The 12,204-nt window shown below is 44.6% G+C and overlaps 5 protein-coding genes across 5 annotated transcripts; 3 read left to right on the plus strand and 2 right to left on the minus strand.

Moving 5' to 3' along the window:
• Window positions 1-157: 157 nt before the first annotated feature.
• On the minus strand, window positions 158-3,132 carry SS1G_06754 (hypothetical protein; the record flags this gene model as incomplete). Its single annotated transcript, XM_001592463.1, has 7 exons — window positions 158-357; window positions 538-913; window positions 962-1,204; window positions 1,254-1,902; window positions 1,965-2,234; window positions 2,417-2,723; window positions 2,814-3,132. 7 exons carry the CDS (start codon window positions 3,130-3,132, stop codon window positions 158-160), a joined length of 2,364 nt encoding a protein of 787 aa, XP_001592513.1.
• Window positions 3,133-4,047: 915 nt separating this feature from the next.
• SS1G_06755 (predicted protein) lies at window positions 4,048-4,167 on the plus strand (the record flags this gene model as incomplete). Its single annotated transcript, XM_001592464.1, has 1 exon — window positions 4,048-4,167. One exon carries the CDS (start codon window positions 4,048-4,050, stop codon window positions 4,165-4,167), a length of 120 nt encoding a protein of 39 aa, XP_001592514.1.
• A 424-nt stretch (window positions 4,168-4,591) lies between these two features.
• Window positions 4,592-5,957, minus strand: SS1G_06756 (hypothetical protein; the record flags this gene model as incomplete). The annotated part of the gene is made up of 3 exons (XM_001592465.1): window positions 4,592-5,161; window positions 5,433-5,745; window positions 5,842-5,957. 3 exons carry the CDS (start codon window positions 5,955-5,957, stop codon window positions 4,592-4,594), a joined length of 999 nt encoding a protein of 332 aa, XP_001592515.1.
• Window positions 5,958-6,353: 396 nt separating this feature from the next.
• Window positions 6,354-9,727, plus strand: SS1G_06757 (hypothetical protein; the record flags this gene model as incomplete). The annotated part of the gene is made up of 3 exons (XM_001592466.1): window positions 6,354-6,755; window positions 6,812-8,968; window positions 9,020-9,727. The coding sequence occupies 3 exons, from the start codon at window positions 6,354-6,356 to the stop codon at window positions 9,725-9,727; spliced, it is 3,267 nt and encodes a 1,088-aa protein (XP_001592516.1).
• A 569-nt stretch (window positions 9,728-10,296) lies between these two features.
• Window positions 10,297-11,843, plus strand: SS1G_06758 (hypothetical protein; the record flags this gene model as incomplete). Its single annotated transcript, XM_001592467.1, has 3 exons — window positions 10,297-10,597; window positions 10,671-11,175; window positions 11,228-11,843. The coding sequence occupies 3 exons, from the start codon at window positions 10,297-10,299 to the stop codon at window positions 11,841-11,843; spliced, it is 1,422 nt and encodes a 473-aa protein (XP_001592517.1).
• Window positions 11,844-12,204: the final 361 nt, after the last annotated feature.

Consider the following 12,204-nt stretch of genomic DNA (forward strand, 5'->3'; position numbering starts at 1 on the left):
TGAATTCCCTCCTTTATTGATTGCAACTCCTACTTCCGTGTGCGATTAAAGTAATATATCACATTACATTGAGGATCCCAACCAAACACTCAAAAGTACCCCCAACACCAGGTTTTACTCCAAAACCCTTCACTTAACCATAATCCCAAATCCCAACTTAACTATGTCCCTCCCAAATATCCATTGAATCAAGGTCTCCAACAGGACCCAAACCCATCATATGTCTAAAAAGCCCCTCTCCTACTGGCGTTAACCCTGTCCCCGTCGTCGGCTGTGGGCCCCTCCACCCCGACATCGTATATGTTCTCCCTTGAGTCTCCGGCATACTAAATGTATTTGGTGTCATAGACGTCCCCACTGGGGTATTAGCATAACTTGGGTTAGTCGAGAAAAAAGCGTCCATGCTACGATTTGAATTTGGGGCTGGACTACTATTCGTGCTATTTTGAGCATATGGGAGAGCAGATGATCTAGAACCAGACGTTGAGGAGTTTGGAGTCGAATGATCAGAGGTATTGTAGGCGTTGGGTGATTTACTGGTTTCGGCGGTAGCACTAGCGTTCCCATTGCTGTTGGGATTACTGTTTGGATCTCTGTTTTGACCAATAGATACGCCCCGTCCTAAGTCTCGAGCTCGTGCGTTTTCGTTTGACGGACGCCAGTTGTTTTTTTCAATATCGAAATTGTGTGGGAGCGGAGTCCTTCCGGAGCTTGACGTTGTTCCCCCACCTGCTTGTTCGGCATCGGCCGGAAGACGCAATCCTTCTTGGGAATTAGTTTGGCTCTCGTTTTCCACAGGGGACGTATTGGCACCCCTATCCTTTGGGATCCGCATCATAAAGTTACACCCAGGGGGAAAATTTCCACCACCGGGAGTTGGACAAGCTCTGACTACAATATCTCTAGATCCCATCTATGTACATTAGATTTAAGGATAACAAAAGACAATCGATTGACGTACCAAATCCTCGTTCCAAGGAGCATCTTTAAATTTCTTGTTGTGGCGCATACCCCTGATCTCTAAATCAACGTCTATTTGTACTAGAAAAGACTCCGCCAAAGGACTCTTTTTCTTAAAAGCATTCATGGCATATAGGAGAAATCTTAGAGAGTCAAGAAGCTGTGTATCTTTTGGTGTATCCGCTAGGCACTGAACGAAAATACGTGCTGCCACAACGAGACAGAAGGACAGGAATGGATTCATCTATTAATGTGTTAGCCGAATCGGGCGTATCTTTGTGCTGTCTACCTACAGTTGATAAATCCATATGCGAAATCGTACGCATCATACTTGTAATCTCATTTGCAGAGGTAATGGCTCTCGCTTTACTTCCAAGGACGACAGAATCGGGTAACCCATGCTTTTCAGCCTTGAGTATTGCCGCTTGATGTAGGCAGATGACGGAAGCATGAATACTCATGTTCAAAAACACAACATTAGGATTGGCCATTCCGTGAGGTAGTCTGAGGTGAAAAGGTAAACAGAGCGAAGTGTTCAAGAGAATATTATCCATACTCCTGTGTCGCTTCCAGAACTCTCCATTCAAGTCATTGTCGCGATTATCCGCATCGGAGCGATGTAGATGTAAGATGTTTCGACCGAAGAGCGAAGCCATCAATACAATCCCAGCAAAGGGCGAAAGCTTAGAAGCGCCTTGAGGACTCATTGCTTCCGTAAGAGTTTGAGAAGTTTCTGGTCTGCTCATTTGGAATGCCTCGTCGGAGCATGGTAGGTCCGATGCGATGTCATTTTCATCAATTATCATGGGCCAGCCAGTTCCGATACTAGCGTAGCGATCTTCACAAAAGGCCATCCAAAAAGTCCTGCGCCTCTCCTCTTTCTCTGTCCAATCACGTGGTGGTGGAAGACATTGTTTTGTCTCTAGACCAGGCTTGTCAAGACTATGTAAACCCATCCTTGGGGATGATTAGCGGGCAGCCTCTCACACGTAGGAAATACTAACATTTGACATAGTCTGATGGCACATCCGGTGCTCATCCAAGCTCGAGGTAAATACATCATTTTGAACTCGTAAGAAGCTATAAGAATGTGTGCTTGTGCATGTGAGACAGAAATTATGCTTTCTCCAAATCCTTTTAGTGAATCTATCTCGAGATATTTTCGAGCCCGCTGGTAGAAGTGATCCTTGAGGTCACTGTATTTCTCGGAAACAGAAGCTGCAAGCGTCCATATCGCATATCGCAATGAAACTGGAGGGCGTTGACTTGGTGGACTATGGAACAATTGTTAGATCGACATGCGATTAGGCCTGGGGGCGAGGATTGCTCACAGATTCATTGCAGCAAGATACCGGTACTTGTGAATTATTGGAATGCAACGGTGATTAGTTTCGAAGTAGATTTGATGCCTAAACAATATAAGCTCATGTATAAGATGGCCTCTAGAAAAACATACAACTCATCCACTGCATTTTGGAGGGGTAACGGCTCCTCAATTCCGAGCCCAATCATTTCCCACGGAGAAGGAAAATCCTCTAACCCCATTCCAACATCCACAGTATTCACGAATCCCATTCCACTCAACGGCGGTTCAGAATCACTTTCATAGCGCCATCGTTCACCATCTGCTCTTATAGACGGGCCAGGAACGTTGAATTCCGCGGCCGGGACAGTCCGTAAGCTTTCCCCGCTAACATTGCCGGTGCCTTGGCTGGGATTTGTAGCATTAGGTTCCTGTGATTTGAGCATGGTCTCGACTTGTTCTGATAGCATGAAAGGTTAGCCTAGCTCCAAGAGATACTGTATGCATCACCCGTTCCAGACTCCCCGGGCCTCGATGCCTAAAGACTTACTTAATCGCTCCTCCAATGCTTTCACGTAGCCACGCTTTGGGCCAGACTTTCTCCGCACCGGATCATAAGCACAATCATGTCCCAATCTCGTACATGTTGAACAACTTGGCTTCGAGCCATCACATTTAAGTTTTCTTTTTCGGCATATAATACATGCGATTTTCTTCGGCCTTTGAATAATCGAGTCCCCTTCATTTCCATCAACTCCTCCTGCCATGTCGCCTGTGCCCCTCAGAAGGCTGTTTGGTCGTCCGTTGCCTGTTGGTTGTGAAAGATCGTTGAAGAACTCCTCGGGATGTGTAGTCGAGGCTGATGACATTTCACGTCGAAAGAGTGTTTCGATTCTCAACACAACGGTTTGGGCCTCTGTCCGTGTTCGATGGAACGGAACCAATGGATTTTCCGCAAAGTCCGCAGGGAAGTAAGTCGTCAAACCTGTTCTTGCAGCTTAAGTCGCGCCGAACTTCGACATGATCCAAGGAAAGAAAATGACAGAGATAATTAGTAATTCGAGAAGTCAGGCTATGTTAGTCGCATGTGCTGCCAACAAATGGATGCAGGTAAAAAAAAGGTAAAATATGAGGCGAAAGGGACCAAAGCTGGCCCTGTACTCAAGCCTTCCCGATAACAAAATAAAGAGGGTCAAGCGTTTGATAATCCAATGCCTTTAAAATTGTTCCAGATGCAGTTCGAGTCAGCATAGATACCTACGTATGCTTCTACACTCGTATTTGAAAAACCCGGGAAATTTGTTCCAATAAATTTTCTTTCTTCAATACTAAATGGCTCGGAGACCGGTAGACATGAGTCGGTACCGGCAGATATGAGACCACCAGTCTGTACGGAGCACCAGAAGTATTGATAATGACCAGGTTTGGTGTCTTGAAGTTGGAGATGAGGATTTAGTGAGAGAGTGGGACCTGGGGAATGAACTAGGACAGGGGAAGGTTGAGCTGACTGCATGAAATGACAATGCACGAAAGACCGAGAGAGATTGAAATTAATTGTTTTGTACTCGAGCAATTAGTCTGATCAATAACAATCCAAAATCCATGAGTAACGAGATGTAATGGCCAGTTAATCCTACCACAACCTCTCAAGGCACCAATATTAAAGTTTGTTTTTAGTTCATAAGCTTATTTAATCTCATCATGTTCGTGGCACCTTCCCCTTTAACTCGATCTCCTCAACATTCCATTCTTGAAAAGTATAATGGCAAACGCCGCTGCTTACGATGCACATCAGCCTTGTGGAAGAGCCAGAAACGGTTAAGCTCGACGAAAACGAGTATATCCAAGTAGTCATCCGGCTAGATGTTTGTCCGACTTACCAATTTACACGAGCACAGGACTGAGGACGATATTCTCCACAAACATCTCTGGGAAAGATCATATTTATATTTAGGGAACTGAGATGACGTGCAGATAAACCAAGAACCTGCAGGAGTCAAGAACGCAAGAATGTCTGAATCCTTAAATATTTGCTATATGCTAGTAAACTGTGTTTGGAGTCTGGACAAGATCGCCTCAGATTGCACTACATATGGCCCCAGTCCTCCGAAGGACAAGCTAGGGCCAAGGTCATCGGCGAGCAACATGCTCCATATAAATATACATATATGTCGGTACCGTGATAACGATTCGTCTTCCCTTCTGTGGCAACAAATTTATAGTGGCTTTTCAACCGAATCTTGTCGTGCATGCCTCCTCTCCGCACTTCCATCATAGGTGTCAACCCCCTGCAGAAAGCTTGTTAACCGTTGCCCAAGACCACCGTCTTTACTTCCTTTCTAAATCGACTCCGATGATCTTCAAGCCACCGTTTTCCACATATGCTAGAATATATTTGTTTGGGTGCCAGGCGACAACGGGGCAAGGGCCACCTTTGACGGTGTACACATGCTCTCCAGTTTCAGTATGGGTAATTTCCAGTCCTGTGCCTTCATCACTACCTCCAACAATATAGCTTCCGTCAAAGCTAAAACTTATACTCCTGACGGGGCCTATCATATCAATCAAAGTACGTTGGCATATCCAATCGGTTGTATCCCAAAGTGCAATGATAGAATCTGAGCCCCCACTTGCCAAGAATCTTGCCGTTGGCTGCATCTCTACAGAAAGACAAGAGGATGTATGTCCATTTAAGGTGAAAGGTTGCGAAGACTCAAAAGTCATATTAAAGACAGGTTTGAAGTCTGGATAGGATAGAATCTTGATACGACCTTCTCCTGTTGTGAGAAAGATTTTGTTACCGCTCCAACAGAAAGAGATTTGGTTTGTCTGCACTGGCTGCTGATGTGAAGCGACAGGAGTTGACTGGGTCGGGGAGAGTATGTAGATGTTATCAGCCTAAGTAATGATTAGCTTTGGCCTAAAATATAGAACGTAATCTCGAGCTTTTTTAGATAGTGTCAGACAACGGCTTAGCTATGTTCATACAGGGTGTCCAATAGTCCGAACCACGCAGTCTAGATGTGAGCTTTTTAATGTTCGAGAACCAAGTGAATATTCCAATCGAAGTCAAGAATCGAAAAGTACATTACAGGACTGCAGCTTGGACTTTTGGAAGCGCAGTGTTCATAGGAAATGCACATATTTATAGAGATGGAAGCATGCATACCTTATTACCAACAACAAGACTCTCGCCATCAGGGCTCCAGACGAGCGTAAAAGCGTCACCTAATCCTTTGACTTCGTTGATCACAGCTTTCGTTCTAACGTCCCAAAATTTGACTACACCATCACTGCTCACACTGGCAAGTTCAGCGTCTTTTACTGGATTGAAAGCCACCTTTTCGATCCCAGCACTGTGACCGACAAGTTGAGTGGAGTAGTTCACTGAGGGCCTCTCAGGATTCCAGACTCTCAGGGTCTTATCTGCTGCCCCAGTCGCGATCAGGTTGCCCATTGGAGACCATGCAATGCTTCTCAAACTATACGAGAATCAGTGGTCACGATTTCATATCATGTGCCTTCATGGGCAGTTTCACACATAAACGGTTAAACAAGCAAGTGAAATAAGGACGTACCTATGCGAGCTAGCACCTCTTGTATTGGGGTCATTATAGGTTTGGGTCTTCAAAGAGCTAAAATATCCGGTGAACTTCTCCTTTGAGAGGCTCTGTCGATGGCGAAGGGGCGCCATCTTTTGTGGTTACTAGGGATCTGTGGCGGATGCTGAAAATAATATAATATCATGTAATTTTGAGAACCTGCTTCAAATTAAGAAGGAAATGCGTATGCTTGTCATGAAAACTTTGAAAATTTAAAGATCATAGCTAGGAATACCTAGATAATTGTACTTGCTGTATTGTGATCAATACATGATATATCGAGTCTTCACACAGACATTCCTAGCATACACAGCGGTGCCGAGAATTAGCCGTGCTTTCAGTGAAGTCAACCTCAAAGATCATACGCTTTTGATTGAAGTACCTCATATTTGAAAACACAACGAAGAGCAACTTGCTCAAGATATATGTCAATAATTTTCGCGGATATGCGATGATATGGATGAAACTTCAAGTGGCATTGGACAGCCATGTACTGGCCGATTGGAGCTCCTCGAATATATGCAGCAAGCAGCAGTGCCGCACCTAAAGATCGTATTATTCAAACCGATGATGACATCGACTCACGGGAACCTACAGAAGGCAGCGGATCTCTTATAAATGCGCCAGATGATGACGCCGAGGAGAAAATTGATGATGATCAAAGGACAGCCTCTGGTTTATCCACACCCATAACGCCTATCACCCCGGGCATAAAGCCAGTCGAACACGACACTCACACTCGACCGTGGAATACGTCCTCCCTCACAGACGCATCTTATTTTCCTTCGAGTCGGCCAGAAAATGATCCACTGTTGGCACTGAGAATATCTCGAAGTGGTCATCTTTTCGCGGTTATAACATCTACCTCCTTGACAATATGGCAGACAAAGGTATGTTTGATCTGATACACGGCTTGCGATTGACGATGGCTAATATACTCCTCTAGCCTACCGCTATTTTGGCCGTTGTCGTTCGGTCTGCCAAATCCCTTGCTACCTACGGATCGAATGTTTCCCTCCTCCTCCGACCCGACTCTATGATATTCGTCGTTCAGACAACAAACGGTTTCCTTATAACTTACACTTTGGCCACAGATCCCGAATCCAGAGTATTCAAACCACATTTTGACAATCACATAAATCGCAGGCAGAGTAATTTTAGTGGTCATAGAGGTCGGGGCGGTGATAGGATACTTTGGGGTCCAGGCGAGGGAGGTGGTGTAAGGGATGTGAGCGTAAAGTTTCGGATGGTCATTAAAGTTGACGCGGGTATCGGCAATGCTTTAGCATTGGATGATGAATTGGTCGTCGCAACAAGAAAGCCGGGCGCAGTACAGTGCATCAGATGGACTCCGGACAGCACAGGCAACCAAACGAGTACAGAGATCTTCAGCCGGATGGAATGGCTAGCTAAGAAAGCTAGTGTAACAGAAATGGTTTATGATAGACCGATGAATCTTTCCACTTGGACTACTAGTGATGGAAGGGCATACGCAGTACAGCGTCAAACTCGGCACAAGGATTCGGACGGGCATCGAAAATTGTTCAGAGGCTATTGCTTTCATATACCTACCAATGAAGACAGCCATGCAATAAAATCAGCTATTAACGCTAGATTCTCCCTTATTGCTGTTGGCTGTAATGATGGCACCGTACAAGTCTACAACGCCAAGGATTATGTCGGAAATGTACCGCCTTCACATATCCATCGTCTGTCGGTTTCCCGACAATCGTCTGGTCAGTTGACTTGTCTAAGTTATTCTCCAGACGGATACAGCCTTTTTGCAGGATATGAAAATGGGTGGTCGATGTGGAGTGTATTTGGTAAATCAGGAGCAAACAGCTTTGGATCAGACCGAAGAACATGCGAAGAGAATAACGAGGGCTGGCTTGTTGGTGTCAAAGAAGCCGTTTGGCTTGGTGGCGGGACCGAAATCCTTCTTATTAGCCAACAAGACAATCGGCTATGGACTTTAGAAATGGCGCGCAGTGCTATTACTGGCTGCTACGCCTCCGCAAATATCTCTCGCACATTACTTCAAACCACCTCGAGTATAATGGTTTACCGAGGTTATGATATGCCTGATCTCACTACCATATCAGCCGAATCATCTTTGTGGCACAATGCTCAAATTCCTTCCAGTTATCTGGTGGATCAATGGCCCATCCGTTGTTCAGTTATATCGTCCGATGGTCGATATGTTGCAGTAGCAGGCCGGCGTGGTCTTGCCCATTACAGCGTCAATAGTGGTCGATGGAAGACTTTCGTAAACGAAAATATGGAGAACGAATTCCAAGTACGAGGAGGTATGTGTTGGCATCAACACATTCTAGTGGCTGCTGTAGAAGCTGGGGAATCTTTTGAATTGCGTTTATTCTCACGCGAGGCTCCTCTCGACAACACTGCAATGTTGCATGTTGAATACCTACCAGCACCGGTGGTTCTCATTGCTCCATCTGGAGAAGACTCTCTACTTGTCTATACGTACGATAATTTACTATATCACTACATATTTGCAACGACAAATGGTGTAGTGAAGCTTGTGCAGGTTGGCCAAATAGCTTTTCATGGCATTGTTCGATCACCAGCTAGAGTGAGAGGTCTAAGTTGGATTTTGCCAGATGAACAAATAATAGAGGGGGACCCGTCACAAGATGTGGCTGTCGCGACTGTCCTCTTCTTGGTTGATGGCAAGCTTGTTTTACTGCAGCCATCACTAAATGATGAACGCAAACTTAAATACGACATGCGAGTTATTGCACAAAATATTGAATTCTATGCTCTTATGAGAGATCAACCTTTAGCTAATCCACCTCGAAATACCGAATCTACGGAGGAATTGGGAGATCATGGGCAAGGAAACGGTTTGCGAGACGCTCTTTGGTTCTTTGAAGGAAATGAGATCAAAGTATGGCCCGAGGTTCAGGATGTCCTTCGCTCAGCTCCATCGGAGTTAGGTCGTGAACTTCCGTCCACAGTCTCCATTCCAATCGATTTCTACCCTCTATCGGTTCTGCTTGGTAAAGGTATTCTTCTTGGCCTCGAAGCTGATCTAGTTCAACGTCGTGATGTGAATTTTGCCTTTTTCAAATTCACCATAAGGGTATGTACATGATGACAACATAAGTAGGATCTACGTTAACATATAATCTAGACTCATCTATTTATCCCACAAGTTCTACGTTTCCACTTGTCTCGATTCGATTCTTCAGCAGCTTTACATCTAGCTCATCAGTATCAAAAACTTGAATACTTTGCGCACTCCCTCGAAATTCTATTACATAATGTTCTCGATGAGGAAGTAGACACGCCGCCTTTACCTGAGGCAGCTTTACTACCAGGCGTGTTATCGTTTTTATCCTCGTTTCCTCAATACCTGGATATCGTTGTTCAATGTACTCGTAAAACGGAAGTGAGGTCATGGCGGACGCTATTTACATATCTACCACCACCACAAGAGCTATTTGAAGAATCATTACAAAGAGGATCTTTGAAGACAGCAGGTGGATACTTGCTTATCCTTCATACTTTTGAAGAATTAAGTTCAAGCTCAGAACAACTCGTTCGTTTGCTTTCTCGTGCCAAAGACGAAGAGGATTGGGAATTGTGTAAAGAGCTCGCACGATTCTTAACAGCTCTTGATGAAACTGGCGCTACGCTAATGGAGGCCTTGGAGATGGTCAGCCTTAGAAGCCCTAAAAATGACCGTGAAGCCACGAGTTTTATGTTTGAAGGTACAAAATTAAAGGTGCCTCGCCTGATCAAAGAAGCTGATGTTAATGGAAATGATGGTTATGGAGACTCCAGTTCAGGAATGTCTCAGGGGAGCAGTGAGCCGGACTATTTTTCCACCCGCCACTAGTTCATTAGTGAGTAACTTTTGGTGATTGGCATTTCAAAGGTGTTTGGAAGGCGTTTAGGTAAGGCTCTTACTTGAATAAACGATGAGTGCCATGGTTTGCAGGACATTAAGGCTTCGGGCGGTTGAGTACTTCAGAATATCGCAGCAATATTATACCTAGTAATTACAGATAAACTTATCCGATTGGATCATTGATGTGAATGCCGTGTATGCACTTGATAGAAATGGCTAAGACATATTAGATCGCGCCAACAGCAGTAACAAAAGTTCTATCTCCAACGCATACTTGCAGCGAAACATTAAAGGATTAAAAACATTAATAGTAGATGCAATAAGAGTTCTTGACATTGTGATGTCCGTTTGTACCTGGCTGAAGGGAAGAGCCACAGGAGTCACGCTGTAGCGAGCAGGCTAGCTCCACTAGCGCTTTCCTCGATAAGAGCTACCTTGAAGCTTGAATCAACAGACCAATCCTCGAGTACAACCAACAACCACGAAACTACTAATACATAACAAACTCTCGCTCCACAACATTTTGATACCCCCAGGAGCTGAGTAGTAAGTTCATCATGTCTCTCGATCCACCCACCTATCTTTATTCGTTGATGAACAACATCCGCCAACGTCCAATACCCTGGGATGGCGCGGTACGAGCTGGCACAATCACCGATGATCAATTAAGCAAGATTCGAGCTGTCGATAAAGTAAGAAAAGAACAAAGAAAAGAGATTGTAGAAAAGGATCCGGATGCGTATAGAAAGCTATTTGTTGGTTCGGAAGGAGAATCGAGCGTTTTGGAATCGGCAACAAGAGCAAAGCGCCCAGATGTTGTTCAGTATATTTTGGTCTTGTTGGGTGATTTACTCGATGGTATTATATCTGCCTCTCAAAAGATAACTGTATGAGTACTGACAGAGACTGATAGGTATTCCAACGTTATCAGAGGCTCTTTCAGAACACGACGATCCATACAGGCCCTTCCTTCCACTACTGGCTCAATCCCCTGAACTTGAAAGCCCCATACCCTTACTCACCTCTACGGTTCTTACAAGCATAATCTCCGGCTCTAAAGATACATCTCAAAATGCCTTGGAGGCAATGCCGAAACTGCTGCACTATTTATCTACATTGGCAAAGAGTTCTGATGGCGGGTTACAGGATATAGCAGTGTTGCAATACTCATCATTGTTACAAGGCAAAAAGTCGAGAGAGCTATTCTGGAATCATAGGTCTGACACAGTCGAACCTTTAATTGCAATCCTTAAATCAGCTGTAGGCGTTACCAATGGCGACTCTGAGTCAACGTTGTGGAGTGGCACTGCAAGTATTCGAAGTGGACCAGAAGGAACATTAGGCGGAGGAGTTGGTCTACAGTTGCTCTACCACGTACTTTTGGTTCTGTGGCAGTTGAGCTTTGAGGGTGCTGCCATTGGCGAGGGACTTGAGGAGTAAGTATTAGCTATTGAGTGATCCTTGGTTACACAACTAACTAATTCATAGCGAATACGACATAATCCCACTTTATACACAGCTTTTGAGACTATCACCAAAGGAGAAGACAACTCGATTGTTAATTTCTTCTCTATACAACCTCCTTTCTTCGAATCAGAGTTCATTACTCCCCGTGGCGGTCTTCGCTCGTCTCCCAGCTCTTCTACAAAATCTGAATGGACGCCACCTCACAGACGAAGATCTTTTAGAGGATCTCAAGAAGCTGAGCGAAATGTTAGATGAGCACACAAAGACTCAAACTACTTTCGATGAGTATGCTGCAGAGGTAAACTCTGGTCATCTCCGTTGGTCACCGCCACATCGAAATCAAATATTTTGGGCTGAGAACGCTCGCAAAATCCTCGATTATGAGCAAGGAGAGCTATGTAAGAAACTTGCGGAGATTATGAGGAAGCCTTGGGAAAATGACAAGCAAGTTCTTGCTATTGCATGCAATGATGTAGGATACTTGGTCAAAGAAGTTCCGGAGAAGAGGTATCAATTAGAAAAATTGGGTCTCAAGACTAGAGTTATGGAACTGATGACGGAGCCTGACGAGACTGTGAGATGGGAGAGTTTAAATGCTCTTTCGGGATGGTTGAGATACAGTTTTGAGACGAAGTAAAGCATTGCGTTGACGTTATGATTATGGCCATGGATAAGTTGTATTATTGAGAGGCTAAAAGCCTCATGAGAGAGGCTGCATTTCAACCGTTTGCAATTGATCAAACTCTCAGCAAACAACCGATTGTGTCGATACGTAGGTGTTCAATTAGTGTAGAAACAATGATGAGGATTTTTTTTTACATCAATCCTACAAAATTGCCGGTGCCGATGTATAGTATAGGTAGTGACTACTCGAGTGTAGGTAGTGACTACTCGAGTGTAGGTAGTGACTACTCGAGTATAGGCCGTGAATACCCCGCGATCCCCTTGTGAAGGCCTGTAATTCTCACATTTTATAGGTCTGTACCCCGCGAAGAACC

The sequence above is a fragment of the Sclerotinia sclerotiorum genome, genomic scaffold, assembly GCF_000146945.2.
Source record: "Sclerotinia sclerotiorum 1980 UF-70 scaffold_8 genomic scaffold, whole genome shotgun sequence".
Taxonomy (NCBI): Eukaryota; Fungi; Ascomycota; class Leotiomycetes; order Helotiales; family Sclerotiniaceae; genus Sclerotinia; species Sclerotinia sclerotiorum.